The 24,117-nt window shown below is 42.4% G+C and overlaps 1 protein-coding gene across 4 annotated transcripts in view; it reads right to left on the bottom strand.

Moving 5' to 3' along the window:
* Positions 1 to 1,649: 1,649 nt before the first annotated feature.
* The window catches only part of steap2 (STEAP family member 2, metalloreductase), a 33,181-nt gene continuing 10,713 nt past the window's right edge, over positions 1,650 to 24,117 (bottom strand). For 2 of the 4 annotated variants that reach the window (XM_075452574.1, XM_075452575.1), the window contains exon 6: positions 1,650 to 3,684. In XM_075452574.1, the coding sequence (XP_075308689.1) occupies positions 2,506 to 3,684 (1,179 nt within the window). In that variant the 3' untranslated portion in view covers positions 1,650 to 2,505. Of the gene's footprint in view, positions 3,685 to 9,116; positions 9,853 to 24,117 lie in introns of those variants that run through there. The other 2 variants (XM_075452576.1, XM_075452577.1) reach the window with 2 other exon arrangements.

Raw genomic sequence — 24,117 nt, forward strand, 5'->3', positions numbered from 1 at the left:
GATAGCGGACTTGTGTCTGTGCTTGTCCTGTTGGATCTCAGTGCTGCATTTGATACGGTCGATCACAGTATCTTATTAAAGAGACTTGAACATGTTATTGGGATTACGTCATATTTATCTGATAGATTTCAGTTTGTTCTTGTAAATGAAGAATCTTCCTCACACACCAGAGTAAGTCATGGAGTTCCTGAGGGTTCTGTGCTTGGACCGATTCTTTTCACTTTATACATGCTTCCATTAGGTAACATTATTAGACAGCATGGCATAAATTTCCATTACTATGCTGATGATACCCAGTTGTACTTATCTATAAAACCAGATGAACCCAAAAGGTTGGTCAGACTACAAGCATGTCTTAAAGACATAAAGACCTGGATGACTCAGAACTGTCTGCTTCTAAATTCAGACAAAACTGAAGTCGTTATCTTTGGACCTGAGCGCTTCAGGGAGAAATTGTCTAGCTATGTAGTTACTCTAGATGGTATTTCCTTGGCTTCTAGTTCTACAGTGAGGAACCTTGGAGTTATTTTTTAATAGAATTTATCATTTGACTCGCATATAAAACAGGTTTCTAGGACTGCCTTCTTTCATCTTTGTAATATTGTTAAGATCAGGAACACCTTTTCTCAGAGTGATGCAGAAAAACTAGTCCATGCATTTGTTACTTCAAGATTGGACTACTGTAATTCTTTATTATTGGGCTGTCCCACATATTCTCTGAAAAGCCTTCAGTAGATCCAAAATGCTGCAGCCAGAGTTCTGATGAGAACTAACAGGAGAGATCATATTTCTCCAGTTTTAGCTTCTCTTCATTGGCTCCCTGTTAAATTCAGAATAGAATTTAAGATTCTTCTCCTCACATATAAAGCTCTTAATGACCGAGCGCCATCATATCTTAAAGATCTCATTGTAAGATATTTTCCCAACAGAGCACTTCGTTCCCAAACTGCAGGTTTACTTGAGGTTCCCAGAGTTTCTAAAAGTAGAATAGGAGGCAGAGCCTTCAGTCATAAGGTCCCTCTATTGTGGAATAAGCTGTCAGTAAATGTCCGGGAAGCAGACACCCTTTCCACTTTTAAGACCAGGCTTAAAACTTTCCTTTTTGATAAAGTTTATAGTTAGGGATGGCTCAGGTGATCCTGAAACATCCCATAGTTAAGCTGCTATAGGCCTAGACTGCTGGGGAAGCTCATCTGTCACACCTTTCCTCACTTTACTCTCTTTTTCCCCTGTTCAATTTCTCAAATGACATTATGCATATGTGACATTATTGTGGTCATTAACTTGTGTTTCCCTGTTCCAACAGATATCCTTTGAATGGTGTTATAGTGTTTTTTTCCCCCCTCTTTTCTGTCTTCTCAAACCCCAGCTGGTCGAGGTGGATGGCCACCCTTCCTGAGTCTGGTTCTGCCAGAGGTTTCTTCCTGTTAAAAGGGAGTCGTTTTTCTCCACAGTCGCCTCAGGCACGCTCAGGACGGGAGATTGGACCGAAAACAAAGTTTCAGTGCAATCTGTTGGTTTCCTTAGCTAGGAAATTGTTTTTGAATTGGCTCTATATGAACGAATTGGATTATTTTATGAATAATTATGATTACAATTAATTGAATTCCAATTAGCTTGAATTGGACTTTATTATCTAAGTGCCTTGAGATGACATTTGTTGTATTTTGCGCGATATAAATAAAAATGAATTGAACATGAGACATCTGTAGATATATATGACTCACTCTGAGGTAACATCTCTTAAATTGATCCCAGAATCCTAAATCAGAGGTCTTCAACAGGGGGTACGCGGAGGTACTGCAGGGGGGTCGCGAAATCTTTGGTCGATTAGACAATTTTTAACATTTCTTTTTTTTTTTTTAGTTTTTTCTCACAAATTGTGTGCAAACGTGTGCCATCCACAGATGGTTTGAGGATTCATTGTCCCATCTACATGCATGTTTAAAGTTAAAATCTGTGGATTATTTGAATAGCTCAGTGTAGTGGCTATTTCTTTGTCCTATTGTTTCCTATTGATAGCCACTGGTGGCCGAGCGAGAGAGGCTGACTCAAACATCCAAGTTGAAAATAATATCCAGAAGAAAAGGTTGTTTGAAAATATTGAGGGGTTTAATGAAAATAAAAGATGATACAAAACTTAGAAGATATATAATGTCCATATGAAGCAGGATTAATAAGATAAACTAAGGATTCTTTTGCTTGGGTTTTGCTTGGTAGTTAGGTCAAAGAACATCACTTCCTGCTCCGGCCACGCCTTCTCAGGTAATGTCACTAGGAAAGGTGGATGGCCCCTTTGGCCACAAGAGGGAGACAGGAATGGGCTTGCACAACACAAAAAAGGGAGATGTAAGAAAAAACTCAAATGTGCCTTTTGGCTCCTACAATTCCAGCCCCAAAATGTTTTAGGCTTAACATAAAACAATTATTAATTTTTTAATATTTAAGGAGCCAATAAATAGAATAAAGAAAGAAAGACATACATTACATTTTCTAATTTGGTCACTAGGTCCCATCTTCCAAGAGCAGGCACAATTTAGTAATTGGCCTCTCTAGAACGCCAGTTTTCGTCTTGAGCTTCACTGACCGGACCAGTCCCTCTGAATCAGGCTTCGTCTCAAGGATTCTTGCAAGAGGCCATGAAGATCTTGGGGAGGTAGGGTCAACGATCATCACAACATCTCCTGTCTTGAGGTTCTCTCTGACTTTGGACCACTTTTGCCGTTCTTGCATCAGAGTCAAGTATTCATGCGTCCATCGTCTCCAAAACAAGTCCGCCAGATACTGCACTTGTTTCCACCGGCACCTGGTGTACAAGTCAGTGCTGGAGAACTCACCGGGAGGGAGCACGGGTTGAGTGTTGAATAGGAGGATGTGATTTGGGGTAAGTGGCTCTAGGTCAAAAGGGTCAGAGGAGGCTGTGGTGATTGGGCGGTTGTTGAGGATAGCCTCAACCTCACAAAACAATGTCTGGAGACCTTCATCCGTCAGGGGTTGTTGGTGTGTGAGGGCGTTCAGGACCCATCTCACTGACCTGATCAGTCTCTCCCACACCCCACCGTGGTGAGATGCTCCTGGTGGGTTGAAGGTCCAGCTTATGCCTCCTTTCAGCTCTTTCTGTGGGACCACTTCAGCATATCCTTGAGCTATGACATGATTCAGGAAGGCGGAGTACTCATCATGGAACACCGGATTTCGACTCAGTTTCCTTTTCAGGCTGTGGAGGCGCTGTAGGGCAATGGGACGATTATTGGGCAACTTGACATTATCGTCCTTGAAGGGTAAGTCTAGTGTGTAGTGGCCATCTATGAGTGACACAGAGTTGTTTGCAATGTCAAGGAACTTTTTGTCCTCAATGGAGTGCTCACGCTTTTCGTCAGCAGTCTTTTCATTAAATTCATGGCTGTATTGACTGATCAACAACTTCTCCAGATTTGCAACAGAGATCCTGTTCACTGCTTCAGATTGACAGTCATCATCTATGGCGGACTTGCCATGTCTTAAGGGCCCGTTGACAACCCATCCCACTAGGTTCTTTATGGCATAGAGTCCCTCACCCTGACTGTTTATTACTTCCCAGGGCTCTATGACCTTCGAAGCATTGGTTCCTATCAGCAGTTCAATGCTGCTGTCGATCACTGGAATGTTGACCTTTTCCAGGTATGGCCATCTGGCGAGATCCTGCTTTGTGGGGATATGTTCAGAGGTTACAGGCATTTCTTTTTGCGTGAACACATCAGACCAGAAATTTCTAAGCCTGACACCACATAAGTTGGCACAGATGTCTCGTGACTCATTGTTTGTAGCAGTATGTTTGTTTTTCTTCCCTGAACGTTCAGCTGTGACATGAGCCGCTCAGTACAAAAAGTAGCTGAGGTACCTGGGTCGATGAATGCGTATGCTGTTATGACCTTATCTCCTCTGCCTGCTTTTACTTTCACAGGGAGTACTGAGAGCACGTTACCGGCCCCTGTACCGGCCCCAACGTGCCCACATTCTTTGGGCTGTGCATCGACAGGATGTACGTCTTCAGACGTGTGAGGCCTTTGTTGTTGCTGTGGCTTTTGTTTTGTGTCAATGTGCAGGACACTTGGGTGCTGTTTGGAGCATACAGTGCAGATAAGTCTTTGTTTGCAGTATTTGCTGAGGTAACCTTGATGTAGACAGCCGAAGCAGATCCCTTTTTCCTTTAAGAAATCTATCTTCTCTCTGTGTCTCTTTTTCATCAGTGCATCACAGCAGTCCAGTGTATGATTGGAGCTACACATAGGGCAAGTTGCTTGCATGGCATTACTTTTGGGGTGTTGGCTGAGTTGGGGGGAAGAAAAACAAACATACTGCTACAAACAATGAGTCACGAGACATCTGTTGTATGCAAGATGTTTGTTTATAAATTGCAGTGGCACGGCCACCCTGTACCTTGCACATGTTTAAAATAAAAACATGAATATATTAACCTGTGTATTATTTGAATAGCTAAGTATTGAATGTACAATAACAGAGTAGCTATGTTTATACACGGCACTAGGCCCCATTAAATATAAAACACAATTGTATGCCATATAAATAGTAGGGGGGTCCGTGCTCCAACTCTCCATCAGTTTGGGGGTCCCTGGCCTGAAAAACGTTGAAGACCCCTGTCCTAAATAATACAATTTCAGTAATTGAGAAGGACATCTCGATGCTGCATCTCCACTTGACCTTCCTTACGACTGTTTTACGAACTATATTAAACATAAACACAAATAAGTAAAGACACACTCATTGATCTCCACTTTGATGAAAAACAGCAGAAGTCTGTCATGCTCACAGATTTATAGACATTTTCTGGACTCAATTAATTTCCTGTTTTATTTTGTTAACTGTTGTGTCATCCTCATTTCACTTCCTATCAAGTTTCCCACCAGTCTCAGCCACACCATAATTCTCAGTACCATTTATACTCCTAGCTTTCCAGACCTACCTTGCCAGATTGTCTAGGTTCCTGTGTTCCAAGCTCTCTAGCGTTCTTATATGACTGTGTTTGACCTTTTTCCAGTGTTTTTTGACCCTGCTCTTGCCTTGCCCAGTTTGATACCTCTGCCAGTGGATTTTTGACTTGGACTGTTTTTTGACTCTGCCTCTGCCTACCCCCTGCCTGTACTTTTGCCCCGCGGATGGCCTACCTGTGTATGACCTTTATTAAATTGTGTTTGATCTCTGCACTTGAGTCTCCAAGCCTATTCGTTACAAAGTCACTGTTGCCTCCAAAATGAAGGAATATTAAAGTATTTGAGTGAGGGTTAGAGGAGAGATATTCTTGAATAAGAGTTGGGAAAAATCCCTCAAACTGCAATACTTTCACAAAAGTTCCAGTGTTACGTTGTACAATGTGAGGCTCTATCCTACTCTGAGGCAGTGGTAAAGAAAGCTTTTAATTCTCCAGTATGGTCACTTGCATAATATGGGAATTAACCAGGGTGCTGGTGATGTATTGAACCATCCCGTGTGCACTTTTTAGCACTTTTTGACTGTAAAGCACTTTGGTGCGGCTCTGCCGCTTGTAAATGTGCTATAAAAATAAACATTTACTTACTTACTTACTTACGTCAGCACAAAAGTAAGCGCCATTTTAGACATGGACTACCAGTAGTCTACTACTGTAGACAACAAAGTATATGCTATATTCTACATGAATTTTTATGTTGTAGAGTTGTGAATTTATTTTATCAATGGAGAAATTGAGCAGCCTTGCTTTGTTGTCTACAGTAGTAGATCAACCCTCATCTTACATTGAAGCTCCCAGATCAAGGAAGTGACGTCGACGCAGCTTTAGCAGCAGAGAAGCTATTAGGCTTGTGTTGATAATAATAAACTCCTGGACTATGTACAAATTTCCAAATGCATCGTTTTGTGAGTACAGACCATATTTGTACTACTGTAGAAGTTTGGTGTCATGGCATGTGATTTTAGTGTGGTAATTTTGGAGATACTGCCAGGGTCCGTTAGCGCTTGTAGGCCTACTAAGCTATTCGGGATAACTCGGTAACTCGGCTGATGTTCGGCCAAGATCGGAAAAACTTCGGGTGGGCTACTTGGCTGGATGTCACGGTTCAAATGACCCTAGGGTGAATCTACTACGAACCATCCATACATGGAAATGTAAACAAACCTTAGCTGTAATAAGATGGCGACCACCGGCTCCAGGGACGATCCACTGATGTAGGCATGTGACCCAGCCTGACACAAAGTGCTTGTAGGCATCCAAACTTTTAAAGGCTTTCAGATCACTACCTGTGTATGGCGATGGATTGTTAATCACATACTGGTACAGATCATGAGGGGTGAAGTCGGGTAATGATGATATCGCCGTGAACTTCCGAACGTCAGTGAACAATCTTGATGGAAGCAGGTAAACGTCATTCTCTACGCCAGCTAATCTCAACTTTTCTAAATACCTCTCCCTCTGCTCACCCTGTAAATGCCCTACGTCGCTTGACAGTGAAGGTGTTTTTTTGCATAGTTTTTTATTTTCGTTTTCTCGTAACACGGGATGGGTCAATTGCATTCAAACTGCAGTCCACTACATGTTCAAAATGGCCGCCGCTTTTACGAAGGTCACGTGAGTGGGAAAGGTTATATCTTCAGATCTCATGGCCCATCCACAGTCACTGAAGTCATGGATTTTGCCTGTGATGAAGCTTTGGCAGAGTGATAAGAATTAAATAATCTCTCAATTTAAACCTGTATCTTTTAGAGTAAATTTCTGCAATTTTTTATACCCTAACTTTTGCTTTCCCACTCAGTTAAAGTCTCTTAATTTACAGTTCTGATCTCACAGTATTTTTTAAAAGTATCTTTCTTCCTGTATCAGTCATTCGTTTTCTACACCTGATGCATCCTGTTCAGGGTTGCAGGAGGGCTGGAGCCTGACCAATCTGACACAGGGCGAGAGGTAGAGTATACTCTGGACAAGTCACTAGTCTATTACAGAGCCAACACAAACAACCATGCATCCTCAAAACTCACACTTATGGTCAATTTACAATCCTTAACTAAACTAACATAGATGTTCTTGGACTGTCACAGGGAGTATCCAGAGAAACCCCACAAAGGAAGAAGAAGAACATGCAAACTCCACACAAAAAAGCCTGTGATTCAACCTGGGAATCTTGATAACCACCACGTCACATATGCCACCACTCTCTGCATTCCTCAAGCTTAATTATACTAAAAGGCTAACTTTTAAGTTTTAAATTCTTAAAAACATGGGCATCTATCATAAGAGTACCACAGACACTATATTCAAGTCAAAACAGACAGAAAAACACACAAAAGCTAAGCAAAGATATTTTGAATCAAAACCTGAGAACATTGGGCCTCATGCAAGAACCGTTCGTACGCACAGATTTGTTCTTAAATCATCCGTACGAGTGATTTAAGAGAAATTGCGCATTCACCAATCTTTTCGTATTTTACGTTTTCTTTCAGGTACAAACAGAATTCACGAGTGATCCAGACCTGTCGTAGGAGTTTCGTAAAATAGTCCGCTGTTATTCCAATCAAGTTTGGATTGTATATTTAATTACTTTGAAGCAAACATAAATAAATATATACATTATACCCCATAATGATCTGAAATTATTCTGGTTGACTTAAATTACACACTAATTGAAGGTTAATTTGACTCTTTATATAACAAGATTAATGGGAAGTGTAACCAGTGGCTGATTTTCTACTTTCGGATGCCTTAGCGTGTCAGGCTCTTGGAAGAGACCGTGTAGAGACAAACGAATGGCTGACATCGCGATTAAGATTGCCAAGGACTGTGCTGCTGCAAATATGCAGCTTGCTAAAGCCACAACTCCAGAGAGAAACACGCCGATCAAACCCAATTCCACCACACGCCCAGGTCCTCACCACCCTTGGATTTTTGGCCACTGGAACCTTTCAGGGCGAGATTGGAGACAGATCGGAGGTGTCCCAGTCCTCTGTGAGTCGTGCGCTCCCCTTGGTCATCAAAGCTCTCATCAGTTTATCACCCACAATCACATTCCCATACACCGCTGTCCAACAAGTACAAATTAAGAGGGGCTTTCCTGCCTTGGCTGGACTGCCAAACATAATCGGAGCAATGCACACATATACGCATCAAAGCACTCGTGCTCCTGTCGTGGAGCGCACTGAGCTGAAGGCCAGGTGGGTGTGTCTCCATACAGCGGGGGGCAAACTGCTCTATAGCCCAGGGTAGACATGCCAGATTTGCACAATATTGCCATGAACGAGGGTCTCCACCTGAACCAGCACAGGCAGACCACAAGGTGTGGTGCCAGAAGACCCCCCTCATGGACCACCCCATCAAAGAGCCATCATGATGAGGCAACAACCGATTGCACGGCTTTAGTTGCAGTCATCGAGCGCCTGGCCATGACGTTTTAGTTTTTTAAGCCATTTTCATATCAAACCATTTCTTCTTTATTTCGGTGACATTACGAACTACAGGTGACAATAAACAGCACTCATAATTGCTTCCCATTTCTTTGCTTTAGTAGATCCCGTAATTCCACTGCTGACACTGCTAAAAATGACAGATTTTCCTTTTTGGATCTCTGAAAGCAGAACTTCAGTCTCAGAGCCCCTAAAGTTGTTCTTTTTGCGCCTTGACGCCATTCTCATGACTCAACACAACACTTCCTGGCACAGGAGCGTGGAAGCACAACCTTATATGGTATCATTTTGGGCGTGGAGTATGCAAATTTACTATCCTCGTGCACGTGCAATTATATACGCACAGGTGGGATTCATCATTTACGCAGGTCGTTTACACACTTTTTCCGAAGAGAAGAGCGTTTGTTGAATGTGACGTGGCGTGTTCGTACGAGACCTTTGTACGAAAAAAGTAAGAGAAATTTAGAATAAAAATACGAAAATGTTCTTGCATGAGGCCCATTGTTTTAAAGTTTGAGGTGAGACATTGTTAACATAAGAAAACAAACAATTCTTTATGAAAAAGATATTGGCAACTTGTATTATGTTCATATCTAAAAAAGAAATGATTTTTTTTCCATGTCACACAGCTGCCGTGTAAAAAGACCACTAAAACAAATAATTTTGAAAGAAATTTGTCGAAAATGATCGAGGTACTACTGTTTTGTGTTTTAATTCTGTTGGTTCCATCCTCAACATCACTATAACATCATCAAAATGTGTTTTTTTTTCTCAGACATGACAAAGCTCCTATTTGGCAACAGAACATGACAATTATTTTCATAGTAAAACAATCTTTTAGTAAAAATAATGAATGCACAGGAGCAGCCATGTACTATCAGAAAGATAGTGAAGATAGTGAAGGTAGAATATTCAGTGTTACAGTTTTGAGGAATAAACTATTGGAACATAACATCATACAACGTCAGTAGCTATTGTGAAAAGCAACAACGACAGGTACACAACACACATCAGCAAAACTGTTAGTAGCAGAGACAATGAACAATTGAAATTACATGAATAGAGCTCATTTACTTTAGTGAAAGAGATAACTAGAGTAGTACATGTGAATAAAGTAGCAGAACACACTGATCACATGATGGTGACTCTTTCAGGAGAAATATTGGCAGCTGATCCCACAGGCTCCAGGCGTTGGCACTTGTGCTGATTGCTGTCAAGTCCCTTGCGGATCTGGTGGAGCTTACAGGCTAAACAGGGGAGCAACATCAGCACCTTCCCCATTATGACTAAAACTGGCAGTGCCAGGGCCACCACAAAGCTGGGGGGCAGGTAGAAACGGTAGGCCTCCTCCTCAAACGCTCGTTTCCAGCCAAACAGCAGGCCATGGAGAGTGGCGATGAGGAGGGCCACGTAGCCCAGAGTGGACTGTAAAGAAAAGGATATTCATCATTCACCATATAACAACAGCCAGCAAACAAGTGAAAGAAATTGTTTAGTATTTGTTACCATAGTTGTAGAAACTTGTGAAGGGAAGTGTTTAGAGTTTTTCTAACTGCAACACCCTGCAAGTCTGTGCATTTCAACAGATTCACAGACTTCTGGCAGGTTTATTTGTGGGGTTATGTTAGGTTATTTTTCACACACTGCTTCTCCATTTTGTTTTTGTTGATTAAATAAGGACACTGGGTGGTAAACTATATGTTGTTGTTAATCTGAAGTTGTATTAACCTAATTTCAAGAACTGGAAAACACCAGTTGAAATATATCAAGTCCTGATATGCAACGTCCTAGGAGTTGAAAGATGTACTTTCTTTATCACATGACTCTAAGTGCACTAGAGTTGATTAAGCACAGTGTATCACTGACTTGATCTGATACATGACAGTCTTCAGGGAATCCATGCTAGTTAGAAATCATGTTCAATTTCAGCAGAACTGAATGTCAGATAACACTGAAAATCAGTGGGTGCAACTGGGTGCAGTCAGGCTAACTCTGGCAATAAGAGCAGAGAATCACCTTTGTGATGCTGCAATTCTGCCTCATCTGGCTTAAGACTATACTGATGAGCATGACATGCAAAACCTTTCTGTTCTCAGGATCTCAGATATGTTATCTTCTACAGTTACCGCTGCCCAAAAGGATGCAATTATTTTGAATTTTGTAAAGTGATATTGCCAGTTGGGATTTATGCTGTGATCTTTAAATTCCTGTCTTGCTGTTTGTGATATATTTTTAAATGCTGGATGCTTACTTGCATTTGGCAATAGGGACTGCCAAGGAAAATTAGCCACTTGGCTTAACAGATACATTTACAATTAACTTGTTTACAGATTAATTAATGTACTTTGTCCTTTTAAAAAATAAGTACATTCTAAATTTTGAAAAAAGTTTACCAAAGTCTTAAAAGATTGTAGTTTACAAAAGGACTGTAACAGATACAAAGCACTGTTTTATATGCCTTTCTGAATGCTGGTTCAGTTTGTCACGTTAGCCAGATAACATAATTAGCCAATGGCTAAGCTAATTTGTTCACGAGTTTGAGGCTGCTAGCAAGCTTGATCATTGAGTATTTTGACATTTGATAGAATTTATACAATACAAAAACCCTTTATTAAGTCTCACATGGAAATTTGAGTGTTTCATTGTTACTATTAAAGAAAATAAATGAAAAAAAAGTCAGTTCTATAAGGCTATTACAATGGTCAGGAATTAACAGCTTAGGTCCTTATTGTAGCAGAGCTTAAAAAGCTAATGGACACTGATGGCTAATGAAAATTTAAAAGTATCATTGTACCTTGTAACAATAGAACAGACATGATGATTATTTTTATGTTTTTTTTAAAACATCAAGATAATGAAATAGCTCATATGTACCCTGTAGGCAATTAGAAAAAAAAAAAAACTGCAGCAAGATCTTTTTTTTTACCACCTAATTTCAAAATGTCACATCTTTTTTCCCAGTACCTTTATCCTTTGTATGGTAAATGGTACATGCTCTGGTACAGAAGGGGTCTTATTGGGAGAACATCAGTATTTTGTTAAGCATCATTAATCATCTTTAGCAGGAGCCAGCATTTACATTGCCTTACACTTTTTACATGCTTACGAGAATACAGCTTACTGACAAATCAATAATCACATCTATTGTTACAGATGCATCCTTGATTAATAAATCTGATAAATCAATAAATGATAAATCTGATATCTTAAATTTTAAATCTTAAAATCTCTTAAATTCATGCAAGAGGTTCAAATGGCATCTTTTAATTTTGTGAGTTTACAAAGGATTTAATGAAACTTTATATGGAAATAATCCATGTCTTTAACATACCCGCTTTATCTCTTTCACCCTACCTCTCTTCCACACAAACAGAAAACAACGTGGGCTACATAGATGATTGGAAATCTTTCTAGGGAAATAATGGTCTAATTAGGAGAGATGGCACTCATCTCACTTTGGAAGCAACGGCTCTTATATCTAGAAATATGGCCGAATTTAACTAAATAAAAACTCTGTGAGAAAGTGTCAGTGTCACTCTGTGTCAGTGTTCCTACATTTCACAGTGCTATAAAAAAGACTACAGTTTAGGTGAAAATAGTGGAAAAATAGTTGTTGAGACAGTTTGACCTTTGACCATGTGACCTTTATATTTTTTTAGATAGGCCCAAAACTAGGTCTAAATAAAAGCTAGGCTTGTACACTTCAAAATGCTACCAAACATGCTCTCAAAACATATGAGTAAAGGTCTGAAAATGAGCACAAGACAGGATATGCCGTCTGCGTTTAGAGGCCTATTTATTGCGGGGGTTGATAACTTTATGTGCTGATAACGGTCATAAAGCTACCACTTAGGATGGGTTATCATACCAAAATATCATCTATGGACAAGTACCTTTTCAAAAAATGTTACTAGATTTTGCCACCCTGAGTGGTACCAAAATCTGGACTGGCCCATGGACTAATAGAAGGAAACCATGAGTCAGACTCTGTCAGAGGTGACAGGGGGGACAGTGTAGCGATAGAGTGCAGGCATAGAGGGAACTAATCAGTTCTGGACCCAAGATTAGTTTTGGCTCTTCTGAAATTCTGTTTTTCCCACCCAAAGTAAAAATCACAAAAACCTCTCCTGTTTGCTGTTGTGTATCGTCCACCTGGCCCTTATTGAGGCTACGTGCCCACGACAACGCTCTGAAGCATAAACGCAGATGTCCGTTTTTTCCTCCACAATTTATCTGCGTTCTCACGAGCGTCTTGGGGTGGATATCTGTCTACCCATGGGAACAGGGCAAACGTATAAAACTCGCAGTTTGCCGATGTAGTATGCACAACCCGGACGTAGGTGGCAGTAGCAACAATACCTTTGGTATTGTTATATGAGTTATATTGTTATATATTAATAAATATGAGAAATGCCTGTTTTGTGGCTACTTCCTCTGCGTCAGAAGAAAATGGCAAAGCGCGGCAGCAACAACAGTACGCCTTCAAACTTTGTTTGGACAGATGATGAGGTCCAGTTGCTCCTGAACACGACACTGAACTACAAAGCCAGGAAGACAGTGGATAATGTGGATTGGGAGAGTGTCCAAAATAAATATAGTGAGATATGTGAGTCGTTAATGGAGAACTACCCACTTAACGTGTGCAAAAAAGGCACTTCTGCGTTTTGAACTGTTCCTACGGCGACGAGAGGTTGGATCGTTTTCAAGATCTCCACTCTGGAGGGCGTTTGCGTTTTCTCCGTTTTGAACTCCTAAAAACGCCGTCGCCGTGTGCAAGATAGGCACACCTGTCGAAATGTTCTGCGTTTATCTGTTGTTACCGTTGTCGTGGGCACGTAGCCTGAGTTTCTGTATGAATGAGTTTTTATCTCAATTAGTGCTGAGTGCAGATGAAGTTATTGTAAGTCGCTTTGGATAAAGCGTCTGCAAAATGACCGTAATGTAATGTAATGAAGTCATAGTGTGACTTTAAAATTCATGTGGATATTGAAAATGATAAAGAAAATTATTGGACAACACGTTCCTTTGCCCGGACGCGGGTCACCGGGGCCTCCCCCTGGAGCCAGGCCCAGGGGTGGGACCCAGAAGCGAGTGCCAATGGGGCTCGGTCGGGCACAGCCCGAAAATATGACGTGGGTCCCCCTTCCGACAGGCTCACTACCCGTGGGAGGGGCCAAGGGGGTCAGGTGCAATGTGAGCTGGGTGGCAGCCGAAGGCAGAGACCATGGCGGTCTGATCCTCGGCTACTGAAGCTGGCTCTTGGGACGTGGAATGTCACGTCTCTGTTGGGGAAGGAGCCTGAGCTGGTGCGCAAGGCTGAGCGGTTCCGGCTAGATATAGTTGGACTCAGCTCGACGCATGGCTTGGGCTTCGGAACCAGTCTCCTCGAGAGGGGTTGGACTCTCTTCAACTCTGGAGTTGCCCATGGTGAGACGCGCAGAGCAGGTGTGACCATACTTATTGCCCCCCGGCTGTGCGCCTGTACATTGGAGTTTACCCCAGTGGACAAGAGGTTAGCCTCCCTCCGCCTTAGGGTGGGGGGGACGAGTCCTGACTGTTGTTTGTGCTTATGCACCAAACCATCCATCCACCAATGCCACGTTGCACCACAGACTGTCCAGGAGTTGACTGATTCTTTAATCCAGGACTGGGAGGAGATCCCTCAGGAGAACATCCACCGCCCCATCAGCAGCATGCCAAAGCATTGTAGGGAGGTCATACAGGCACGTGGATGCCACACACACTATGATTCCAAATCCAGACCGCCATGGGATATTCATTTTGATTTACATTGATCATTTTTATGTTATTTTGTTCTCAGCGCATTCCACTATGCAATGAATAATGATTTTCAACTGGAATATTTAATTCATTGAGATCTCGGAAGTGTTATTTTAGTGTTCCCTTTATTTTTTTGAGCAGTGTAGTTACTCTCAAGGGCATTTCCTTAGTTTTTAGAACTATAGTGAAGAACCTTGGAGTTATTTTTGACCAGAATCTATCCTTTGATGCACATATAGAACATGTTTCTACGACTGCCTTCTTTCACCTTCGTAATATTACCAAAATTAGGAACATCCATGCAGAAAAACTGGTCCATGCATTGGTTACTTCAAGATTGGAATATGTAATTCTTTATCATTGGGTTGTCCCAAAAATTCTCAGAAAAGCCTCCAGCTGATCCAAAATGCTGCAGCCAGAGTTCTGATGAGAACGAACCAGAGAGATCATATTTCCCCAGTTTTAGCTTCTCTTCATTGGCTTCCCGTTAAATTCAGAATAGAATTTAAAATTATTCTCCTCACATATAAAGCTCTTAATGACCAAGCTCCATCATAACTTAAATAATCTCATTGTTAGATATTTTCCAAACAAGGCATTTCGCTCTCAGACTCAGGTTTACTTGTGGTTCCCAGAGTTTCTAAAAGTAGAATGGGAGGCAGAGCCTTCAGTTATCAGGCCCCTCTCTTTTGGAACAAGCTGCCAATATATTTCCAGGAAGAAAACACACTCTCTAACTTTAAGACAAGGCGTAAAACTTTCCTTTTTGACTAAACTTATATTTAGGGATGGGTCAGGTGACCCTTAAACATCCCATAGTAATGATGATCGTAACTGATATAGGCTTAGAATGCTGGGGGACCTTACACCTTTCCCAACTCTTTCTCTTTGTTTCTCTATGTACATGACATTATTGTTGTCAATAACTTGCATTTCTCTTTCTCAGCAGAGGTTCGTTTCACAAAGCAGGTTTAGTGAAAACTCTGAGTTTATTAACCCTGAAATGAGTTTTCCGTTTCACAAAGGGAGGTAACTCAAACCAGAGAAAGAGGGGTTACTTAAGCTCTGGGTCAGTTATTGTAGTAACAGACTCGATGAACCTAACCTGGTCGGGACCAGGTTTTACTCAATGAACCTCAAGTTTCTCTCTGTCTCCGCCCTCTTTCAGCCACACACGCCATTTGATGTCCTCATTCATTCAGTCAGCAGAGCGAGTTTTGGCGTAGTCTAGTTCTTCTACTTCTAGAAGTCCATTAGGCACAGTAGGATGCGACTTTTTTCACGAACATGCCATGTCCTTTTGACAACGATCCCTTGGATGAAAGTGCAGCATTATTGCACAGAGAATTAAATATTCACCGGGAGACGGTCAGACATAGATGTTTTAGCATTTGCAGACAATTATCTTTTTGAGCGGCACCATCAGAATTTTGTTGGAACAAAAGAAAAAAAGACAAAATAAAAGACAAATAAAAAAATAAATAAAAGACAAATACATATTTGTATGAATAGGCTTAAAATATATATATATATAGGCCTATTATATTTTATAAAAGCACTTGTGTCTTGGGGGGTGGAATCCCTCCAGGGATTCCCTCAGCCACTGGCCTTCCAATATTCTGGCTTAGGGCCAGCTCCTCTGCCTCCGTTAGAGGTGGCGGTGCTGGGCCACCACCCGTTTTACGGGCATCTGCCTTCTTTCTGTTGGCTGATTAGAAGTCTGTGTTAGTTTAAATAGGCTTAAGTATTTAACAGAACATGATATAGATGAGAAGACATTTTGTGTGAAAACAGTAGGGCTGTAGCGATACACAAATCTCACGATACGATACACGATATTCAGCCAACGATTCAATACGATTCGATTTGATACACTTACATCATTTTCTGAAAAAAAGGGACAGTGTGATTTGACATGAATCGTCGCTGATTGGACTGGTGGTCCGTCCTTTGAAGCGGAAGGACAACACCGCCAGACAAATAGAAACAAACGTGAGAGCTATGCACTTTATATAAAATTTTTTTGAACTAATTTATCACTGTTTTGTAGAATGTGACCCCCTGGCATTGTACTGTATTATATTAACCCCTTAAAGTTTTTATGTCCCACCGGCGGGACGTTGCATACTTCAGGGCAAATCTGGGGTTTTCCTCAGCGCCCCTTTATATGTACCTAAATATGTTATATACCGTTGGAAAGCTAAGGGTCTTGCGATTCCAATGACATATGGCACTCTAAGATACAATCAGAACTGTGGACACAATAAACACTTATGTAAAACCAGTCGCAAATACAAAAAAGTGTCAAAGTCACCTATAAAGCCTCACAGTATTCTAAGAAACGATACAACTCCAACAAAAACGGTCCTGATACGTTGGCAAGGGTCCAGTAAATGTGAGCAAGTAAAATAGTTAGTCTACAACAAGTCTTTCGCCCACAACGACACAAACTTTCAGAATTTCTGTCAGAAGCATATTTTTCCGCACATTCTTGATCATAACTTCAGTTATCATGCATGTATTAGCCCCAACGTGATACCGAAACAGCTCTGGTCTTTTAGCTTTTGAATTACATCTTACTTGTTCAAATAGATGCCTGTTTACCCAGTCTGCTGGGGCACAATAGTCAGTTACTCACTGATGCGTCAAAAGTATCTGCCCCTAGTCTTATGTGTGCGGCTTGAACTAGTTTCGGCGCATTTTACTTTGAAGTGGCGCATTGAATAGCTCATGAAATTCTGAACAAATCGGTATTCAGGTTGAGGGGTGGTCTCTTCTTCCATATATGGAAAATGTAACGCGTAAAAAGCATCACAGAGAAATAGTCTAGCTTTTTGAGTTGCAAATTACGCATCGTCGTGCGTAATTTCAGTTTCTGCAGTTTATTCGTTTATTTTTCTAAAACATGACTAAACGGACGTAAAAACAAAATACATTAAGCAGGAAGCCTCAGAGGTTTGTTTACACCGGGACAGTGATGCTTCTGACGTCAGACGGGGACAGTAATAATGAGTGCACGAAGCATCTGAAGAGGGAAACGTGCTGTCGACAAGTGAGTATTATTTATATTTTATTGTTATTGTTACTTACTTAAATGTAGTAATTTGTGTGCAGGACATATTTTGATACGATTTTTCCTTTTTTGTTTTTCCAACTGCCCTTTTAGGTACATGGGGGGAGTTGACCTATCAGATGGCCTGATAAGATACTTGAAGGTCTTGCACAAAACACAGAAGTAGACTTTCTTGTTCCACTTCATGGACATTGCTTTTGTGAATGCATCTTGCACAAAGAACATGGCGGAAGCAGAGGTGAGGTTCCTTTGCACCAGAAGGCATTCAGGGAGACCTTAGCCTTGGAGTTGGCAGAGACGGGGTCTACCACATTTCAATAAAGTTTGCTTTAAAACAAATAAATAAAAATGAAAAAAAAAAATCGATACTCATGGCCGAAAAATCAATACTTTATCCGGAAACAAAATATTGATATATATCGCAGTATCGATAAAATTGCTCAGCCCTAGAAAACAGCATTATGTTGGGGATAAAACAATTGCACAGTGAAATAGCCACTTAATATTTACTTCACAGTGTAAAACATGATCAAAATGAGGTACCTCCATGCCAAGGTCTCACCTGTTTGAACAATGGGCCTCATACAAGAACATTATCGTATTTTTATTCTAAATTTCTCTTACTTTTTTCATACGAAGGTCTCGTACGAACACGCCAGATTCAACAAATGCTCTTAACTTCGGAAAAAGTGTGTAAACGACCTGCGTAAATGATGAATGCCACCCGTGCGTATTTAAGTGATTGTGCATGAGGATAGTAGATTTGCATACTCCACGCCCAAAATGATACCATACGGCTGTGCTTCCTCTCTCCTGTGCCAGGAACTGAGTGTTGAGTCATTAGAATGGCATACAGGCGCAAAAAGAACAACTTTAGGGGCTCTGAGATTGAAGTTCTACTTTCAAAAAAGGAAAATTTGTCATTTTTAGCAGTGTCAGCAGTGGAATTACGGGACCTGCTTAAGCGAAGAAATGGGAAGCAATTACGAGTGCTGTTAATTCCATGTCACCTGTAGTTCGTAATGTCCCCAAAATGAAAAAGAAATGGTTTGATAGGCAAATGACAAAAAAAAAAGTCTTGCCATGGCCAGGCGCTCGATGACTGCAACTAAAGCCGTGCAATCAGTTGTTGCCTCATCATAATGGTACTTTGATGGGACAGTTAATGAGGGGGGTCTTCTGGCAAAACACCTTCTGGTCTGCCTGGGCTGGTTCAGGCAGTAGGAGAACCTCGTTCATGGCAATATTGTGCAAATCTGGCATGCCTTTTCTGTGCGAAAGAGCAGTTTGCCCCCTGCTGTATCGAGACACACCCACCTGGCCTTCAGCTCAGTGCGCTCCACAACGGTGCGGGTGCTTTGATGCGTACATGTGTGTAGTCTCGTGCTCCAATTATGATTGGCAGTCCAGCCAAGGCTTGAAAGTCCCTCTTAATTTGTACTTGTTGGACAGCGGTGTATGGGAATTTGATGTACCATGGGTGATAAACTGATGAGAGTTTTGATGACCAAGGGGAGCGCACGACTCACAGAGGACTGGGACACCCCCGATCTGTCTCCAATCTCCCTCTGAAAGGTTCCAGTGGCCAAAAATCCAAGGGTGGTGAGGACCTGCACGTGTGGTGGAATTGGGTTTGATCAGAGTGTTTCTCTCTGGAGTTGTGGCTCCAGCAAGCTGCATATTTGCAGCAGCACAGTCCTTGGCAATCTAAATTGCGATGTCACAAGCACAAATGCGCTAAGGCATCCAAAAGTAGAAAGTCAGCTGCTGGTTACGCTTCCTATTGACCTTGTTATATACAGAGCCAAATTAACCTTCAATTAGTGCATAATTTAAGTCAAACAGAATAATGTCAGCATCATTATGGGGTATAATGTATATATTTATTTATGTTTGCTTCAAAGTAATTAAATATACAATTCATTAGTGAAGCAAACTTGATTCGAATAACAGCGGACTATTTTACGAAACTCCTACGACAGGTCTGGATCACTCGTAAATTGTGTTCGTACCTGAAAGAAAACATAAAATACGAAAAGATTGGTGAATGCGCAAATTCTCTTAAATCACTCGTACGCACGACTTAAGAACCAATCTGTGCGTACGAACGGTTGTTCCATGTTTTTATATTTCATCTTAAACTGCTTCCAAGTGCACTTCTCCCCCGCGGGAATGCACCTAAATTAAATAAATGAATGGGCTACCATTCAAGCAGTTTTCCCCTGTTATATTGGGGATTCCCATGGCAACAGGGAGAGGCCGCTGGCGTGATATGTTCGCCGCTTCTCCGCCTAAATGACAGTGTTTTGTTTTTATTGTGTGCAATACACTTTCTGCTGTCTTTGAACCTCGCTGCGTTCCTGGATATTGTTTTAACCGTTCGGGGGACATTATACTTCAACACCCAGGTGCCACTGTGTGACGCTGAATCTCCCTCCTCGGCTAGCGTGAGGCTAAGCTAAGCTATTCTGCTGCGGAGTTATTGAGCCTCAATAACGGCAACGTATCTGACGGCCCCCTGGACATCTCCATCATCAAAAGGCTGGGCCTGTTTCGACGACCTCGCTATGTCCACAGAAGCTCCCGGAGAAAATGCAGATGGGTCATCCGTGACAGAGTCCGACAATTTGATAAATTGGACATCTGATCTCCTGATATACCGCCCCCCCAAACCCAACCCAGCCTTCATCCCTGAAATACATGACCTCCTTACCACACTCTGCACAACCCCAGGGAAAATCATCATACTTGGTGATTTTAATATTCATGTTAACAACCCCCCTTCCCACTCTGTAGCTGAACTGCTCAATCTCATTGACAGTCTCAACCTCACCCAACACATCAATGTCCCAACACAATCAAGAGGCCACACCCTTGATTTGCTGATCACCAACTCCACCTCCATCAGCAATCTCTCAGTGCACGATCTGGGCGTGTCTGACCACAAAGCCATCTCAATGGAGCTACCCACCCCATCCCCCCTCAATAAGCCCAGCAGACAAATCAGTTTCAGGAACTTTAAAAACATCAACCCAATCACCCTGACTACTGACTTCCAACATCTCTCCACTGCCAACCCCCCTTCAGTCACAGAATCTGTGGATTTCTACAATTCATCACTCAGCACCCTCCTGGACCGTCATGCGCCACTCAAGCCTAGAACTGTCACCTTCACACGTACAGCCCCCTGGTATACCAGTGAGCTACGCTTGTTAAAAAGAACGGGGCGTGTCCAGGACTCCGGACTTGCTGCTCACAAGCTGGCCTACCGGGAACACCAAAAGGCCTACAGTAAGTCTCTCAGTGACACTCGGTCCCGGTTCTACTCCCATATAATCAACAATAGCCCTGGTAATTCCAAGCAACTTTTCTCAACCTTAAATCACCTCCTCAAACCTCAAACCCCCCCTACACTCAGATAGCACGCAGGAGCGGTGCAACAGCTTCATCTCCTTCTTTAAGTCTAAAGTAGACAACATCCGCTCCGTTCTCTCTAGCACCCCCGTCCCCCCACCCTCCCCTCCTTCCAGTCCCCCCCCTCTCTCTTCTCCCTCAGACCCTCAGTCCGAGACTACTAAACTCCTCTGCTGTTTCACTGACACCACACAGCATGACATTGAAGTCCTTCTGAGGAAGATGAAGCCCTCCACCTGTGCCCTGGACTCATTTCCCTCAGTACTTATTAAAAGTCACTCCTCTGCAATAAGTCCCATGATCACCAAAATCATCAATCAGTCCCTCCGGTCCGGCCATGTTCCCACGTCCCTGAAAACTGCTGTCATCAACTACCCACTACTCAAAAAGCCCAGCCTGGAACCAGAAACACCTGTCAACTACCGCCCCATCTCCAACCTACCTTTCCTATCAAAGGTGTTGGAAAAGGTAGTTTCTGCTCAACTTCACAACCACCTCACCACTAACAGCTTGTATGAGAAGTTCCAGTCTGGTTTCCGCTCTGGCCAGGGTTACCAATGACCTGCTACTGACCGCTGACGCTGGCTCTCCATCACTTCTCATCCTTCTTGACCTCACCGCAGCTTTCGACACCATCGACCACCACATCCTTCTACACCACCTCCACTCCTCCATCGAACTTTCTGACACTACCCTGGCTTGGTTCACATCATATCTCACTGACAGAACAGAATATGTATCCCTGGGAGGTGCAAATTCAGACATGCACTCCGTTACCTGTGGTGTCCCTCAAGGCTATGTCCTTGGCCCCACCCTCTTCACACTGTACATGCTCCCCCTTGGTCGTGTTATCAGCCGGCATGGAATATCTTTCCACTGCTACGCTGATGACACCCAACTCTACATTAAAACAAACCCAACCCCCTCTGCAGCCCTATCCACAGTTTCCACCTGCCTGGAGGAGATCATGGCGTGGATGACGGCAAACTTCCTGCAACTAAATAGCTCAAAAACAGAAGCTATTCTTGTTGGCACTCCGCACCAGATCCGGTCATCCACTATCACCAGCATCACCTTCTCCGGCCACGACATCCACCTTTCACCCTCAGTCACTAATCTCGGTGTTAGGGTGGACCCACACCTGACCTTTGAGGCTCACATCAAACAACTTTGCAAAACCTCCTTCTTCCACCTCAGAAACATTGCCAAACTCCGCCCCATACTCATTCTCCCTGATTCCGAAAAACTTGTCCACGCCTTTGTCTCCTCTAGGCTGGACTACTGCAACGCACTCCTCATCGGGATCCCCAGCAAGAACCTCCAGCAGCTGCAGTATATTCAGAACTGTGCTGCCAGGATCCTGATGGGGGGGCGGAAGTACCACCACATCACACCCATCCTCAAATCCCTCCATTGGCTTCCTGTCCAGTACAGGATCGAATTCAAGATTTCCCTTCTGTCCCACCAGTGCCTCCATGGCACTGCCCCCCCCTACATCAAAGAACTCATTGCCCCCCATTCCTCCTCACGTCATCTCCGCCCTGGACAGGCCAATCTCCTCCAGCTCCAAAGGACAAGGCTCAGGTCTATGGGCGACCGGCCCTTCATCTCAGCTGCACCCAGTCTGTGGAATGCTCTCCCCGACCATCTGAGGGCACCACAGACTGTGGATTCTTTTAAAAAAGGCCTAAAAACTCACTTTTAGAAAAGCCTTTAGTTTGCCTGAATTATCTTAATATTATTTTACTGGGGTTTTTTTTGTTTTGTTTTTTAAATGTAGCACTCTGAGGTCATTAAATTGATGTAAAGTGCTTTATAAATAAAATATATTATTATCATTATTATTATATTATTGGGATTCCAAAGGACTACATTTAAACTTACGCTTTTGCAGCTACAGCGGTGTTGCACTTCTGTCTAAAAACGTGTTTAAACTCGCCGTATGAGCGCATTAGGATTTTTAATTCGAGGTTGGTGAAAAACGTAGCCCTCCTCTTCCCCGTTGACATGGTGACTCGTCGAATCGGGGCTTAATTGATGCTGGCTTTTTAAAGTTGTGGTGCAAGCGCTAAACTCAAGGTGAATCTACTCAGAGTTGACTAAACTTTTCTGAGCTTTTCTGGAACCAAAAAATCTGAGTTTTTTATCTCAGAGTAGATCAACTCAGAGTTCAGGAATAGACTCAGAGTTTATTGAACCTGCTTTGTGAAACGGACCCCAGGTATCCCTGTGCTGGTGTTATGGTGTTTGTTGTCCCTTCTTTTCTGTCCTCTCAAACCCCTGCTGGCCGAGGTGGATGGTCACCCTTCCTGAGTCTGGTTCTTCCAGAGGTTTCTTTCTGTTTAAAGACTTTTTTCTTTCCACAGTCGCTTGTGTATGCTTGGATCGAAGAGGAGTTTTGGTGCAATCTGCTGATTTCCTTAGCTCGGCTACTTTTTTTAAATTGGCTTTGTAGGTATGAATTGGACTAATTTGGAATTTAATTAATTGGATTATGATTGTGTTACAATGAATTGGATTCTAATTGGATTGTGTCTTTGAAGTGTCTTGAGCTGATATTTGTTGTAATTTGGCCAGCCGCGGCCGCTGTATTTGGGCAGGATGGGCAGAGCCCCCGCCTTCCACACCCCCAACCTTTCTTTTATAGATAAAATATAGATAATTATAAATTATAGATAAAATATTTATTTCAACTTCAATCACAGTGGGAATCGTATTACACCATATTGTGGCTTGTGACGGAGTTTGCGAGTGGAATCTGTTTTTATTTTCGCTGAAATATAGCCTACCTCCAGTGTGGCTGCTTAACGTTAGATCTATGGCAACTGGCCAGGGCAGATGCCTGGTCTGCTCTCAGCTAAGCCCGGCCCCGCCAAACTCTCGAGCACATTCTACCAATCAGAATCACTGTAGGCCCCTACGTAGCATAATATCATGTAACATTTAGCGCGCCTGTATAGATGCTATTGGGGCAGGTGTATGATCTGCCCTGGACATGGAAAGGACTCAAAGGGTTTAAGAAATATTACTCCGCCCATCTAGCCAGTGGGAACTTCAGTGCCGCCAAATTCCCCTACAAACTTGTTGGATAAAACGGATAACTATGTCGGATTTGATGAAGGATATTGGCTGTTTAATCCGGATTCACGTTTGTGGTAGGTAAAGATTTTACTTTATAGTTGCTATCTTACAAAGTTTAAGTAATTGTGAACGAAGTCTTTGCAAAATGGGAAACTGGGAGTGATTTAATGAAATATCTTAGCTTGATGAGCAAAGCAATGTTGAGACAGTAAACAATGTGTTGACAGCTTCGTACATGTACAGTAGGTTACTTGTCTGCTAGCTTAGGTTGGAGCACTGTCGGTGTGTGTGACATGAAGCATTTTTCGTAAAAGGCAAAAAAACACGAGTCCAGCAAGGCG

The sequence above is a fragment of the Odontesthes bonariensis genome, chromosome 20, assembly GCF_027942865.1.
Source record: "Odontesthes bonariensis isolate fOdoBon6 chromosome 20, fOdoBon6.hap1, whole genome shotgun sequence".
NCBI lineage: Eukaryota > Metazoa > Chordata > Actinopteri > Atheriniformes > Atherinopsidae > Odontesthes > Odontesthes bonariensis.